At 36.0% G+C, this 2527-nt stretch overlaps 1 protein-coding gene across 1 annotated transcript; it reads left to right on the top strand.

The window, feature by feature from the left end:
- The first annotated feature begins 181 nt into the window (after positions 1–181).
- On the top strand, positions 182–2167 carry LOC102579917 (mitochondrial Rho GTPase 1-like). The gene is made up of 3 exons (XM_006361788.2): positions 182–356; positions 700–886; positions 1715–2167. Exons 1-3 carry the CDS (start codon positions 198–200, stop codon positions 1786–1788), a joined length of 420 nt encoding a protein of 139 aa, XP_006361850.1. The 5' UTR covers positions 182–197; the 3' UTR covers positions 1789–2167.
- The last annotated feature ends 360 nt before the right edge of the window (positions 2168–2527 follow it).

Below are 2527 nucleotides of genomic sequence, written 5' to 3'. Positions count from 1 at the left end.
TAAATGCAACCACTCTATGCACAGCACATGTTGTATTTTACTCAACTGCTGAACTACTTCTACCTTAGAAAGGAAATAGAGATGAAGAGAGGGAGGAGCATACCATTATAATTCCACCACATATTCTATTCTTTCTTTTTTTTTCCTTTTCACAGTTGTTCCTTGCATTTTCGAAGTAGCTCATCTTAATACCTTTTATGTCCAGTTCTCATGAAGCTTCTTGGAAGAGAGCAGCAGATTTACTGGTGGATGTTGCCAGCCACGGAGAAGCCACTGGGTATGAGATGCCTTGTCTCATTGTAGCAGCTAAAGATGATCTGGAGCCTTATTTGACCGAAATTCAAGATTCTACCAGGGTATCTATCCTTATCCTACATACCATCAAGAATTGAATATATTTTTTGTCAAGTAGTAATTTTATATTCAGGTTCAATGTATTTATCTCCTGACATTTTTAGTGAAATGCCTTTTACCTGCGTGACGTTTACTTTTGTGATTGCTGCACCATATCAAAACAATTTTCTTGAAGGGTGAAGCTCAGCTAGTACTGCTGCATGTGATTGAGTATATCCATGTTCCTGGTGTAATTTATCTTCTGTAGAGGCTAAACCTACATGATGTATTATCTTAAGTTGTTAGGCAGTGCACATTTTTAGTATAATTTGATATTTGCTAATATATTATGAATTTGTTTAATAGGTTAGCCAGGATTTAGGGATAGAAGCTCCTATACCCATCAGCACGAAGCTTGGGGATTTCAGTAATTTGTTCCGAAGGATAGTTAATGCAGCGGAACATCCACATTTGAGCATCCCTGAAACTGAAGCGGGAAGAAGCCGTAAGCAATATCATCGGCTCGTCAATCGATCTCTTATGTTTGTATCAGGTAACAATTTGATTTGATTTCTTTTTGGACCTTTAAGAACTTTTTACGGCTACCAAGTTACAGAAAACAAATAATTAGAACTAACGTTATTATGGGTTTCACCATGTATATTTCCTTGTTCTTGTGAAAAAAAAGATGTCCTTATCTTTGGAAGTTAACAGTTGATGATACAGCAGTTTCTTTTGGTTTTAGTAGGGCTGAAATTTATGTTCAAGACGGTTCAAGCGTCTTGATCATTTAGAACCTATACTTTGCTGCCGTCATGTCAAACATTTCCATTGGAAGAACACTTGAGAGCTATTGACTTTGACCCCCTGCGCTATTATTTGAACTTCAATGACCTAGAACGTAGTTCTAGATAAAGAAAATCACTGGGATGTAATTCTAACCTATAAATTAGTTGCCACTACTTTGTTATCCAAGTCAAAAAATATTTCCTTGGAATATTTGACGATTTTTTTTGTACAGGAAGTGTTTTGTGTTACAAACAACCTTCCAGAGTTTAAAAGCATCAAGCTTATAGTCCGAACTCTCTTCGTATTAGCAAAGTACCAACTGGCTGGGGTTAGAGGTCATTAGGGGATTTATCTAGTAGTAGATTGGAACGAGCACCCGTAGAATAAATATCATGTCTTTTTGGTTTGTCACCCAGCTAGGATGGTTTGCTTGGATTTGTCGTAGTTTATGGTTGAAGATGGTATGATGGTTCACATGTGGAGGGTACAAATTCTCTTTATATTCAGGCTTTCTTTAAATTTTATCATATGTCCAGATGCTTTGTCATCTTTCATTGTTCGACATGCAATTCTAACTCTATTGCTGTCACAGTTGGGGCTGCTGTAGCTGTTGTGGGACTGGCAGCTTACCGTGTTTATGCTGCGCGGAAGAATGCATCGAGCTGAGAATTGAGATGGTGTGATCATAATATGCCAGTCATGGTTTCAAATATCAAGTTTCTCTTGTCTGATCTCTTGTGCCATGGTTTATTGCTTGGTTTTCTGGTAGTGTGCATATCTCCGAATTCCAACATGGAGAAAAATGCAAATATTTTTGTGATCGCTGCTTTAGATCTGTTACATATTAGCGGCTTTTCTTTTGTAGCATCTCAATTAGAAAGTACTGGACGTGCCTTTTCTTTCGAAGTGGAGATGCCCCATTGCTAGCAGGGTTGATTTGCTGCGAAATAAAATGTTTAAAATAAACTTTGTTTAAGAAACTTGGAAGTAAACATGAAGCGACCTTTTTAGGGTTATATCGTATTTTAAGGAAAATTTTATTGAATTGTTGTAGGATTTTGTATTTTTGAAAAGTTGTCTAGCATTTCCCATAAAGTGAAGAGGTAATATCATCCAATTTCCTAATTTGCATTATTCACTTCAATTAAACTGCTATATAATCAGCCTTTATTAATTTTATTATTTGATTCTTCAACGTCTCTTGTGGAAGTTTTAGATAATCTTGCATTGATTAATATCCAAATTTTCTAGGAACAGTGAGGATTTGTGGGCCAGACCTATGTTGAAATTAAGAAACTAATATTGCTTGATGACCATTGCTATCTTGAACAGTAATGCAGACAGATCTATCCGTTTATGATATATATATATATATATATATGGTATCGAACAACAAACTTGTTAC

Source organism: Solanum tuberosum, unplaced genomic scaffold (assembly GCF_000226075.1).
Source record: "Solanum tuberosum cultivar DM 1-3 516 R44 unplaced genomic scaffold, SolTub_3.0 scf00363, whole genome shotgun sequence".
NCBI lineage: Eukaryota > Viridiplantae > Streptophyta > Magnoliopsida > Solanales > Solanaceae > Solanum > Solanum tuberosum.
Note: the sequence above shows the minus strand (reverse complement) of the source record. Positions and strands in the feature narration are given on the sequence as shown.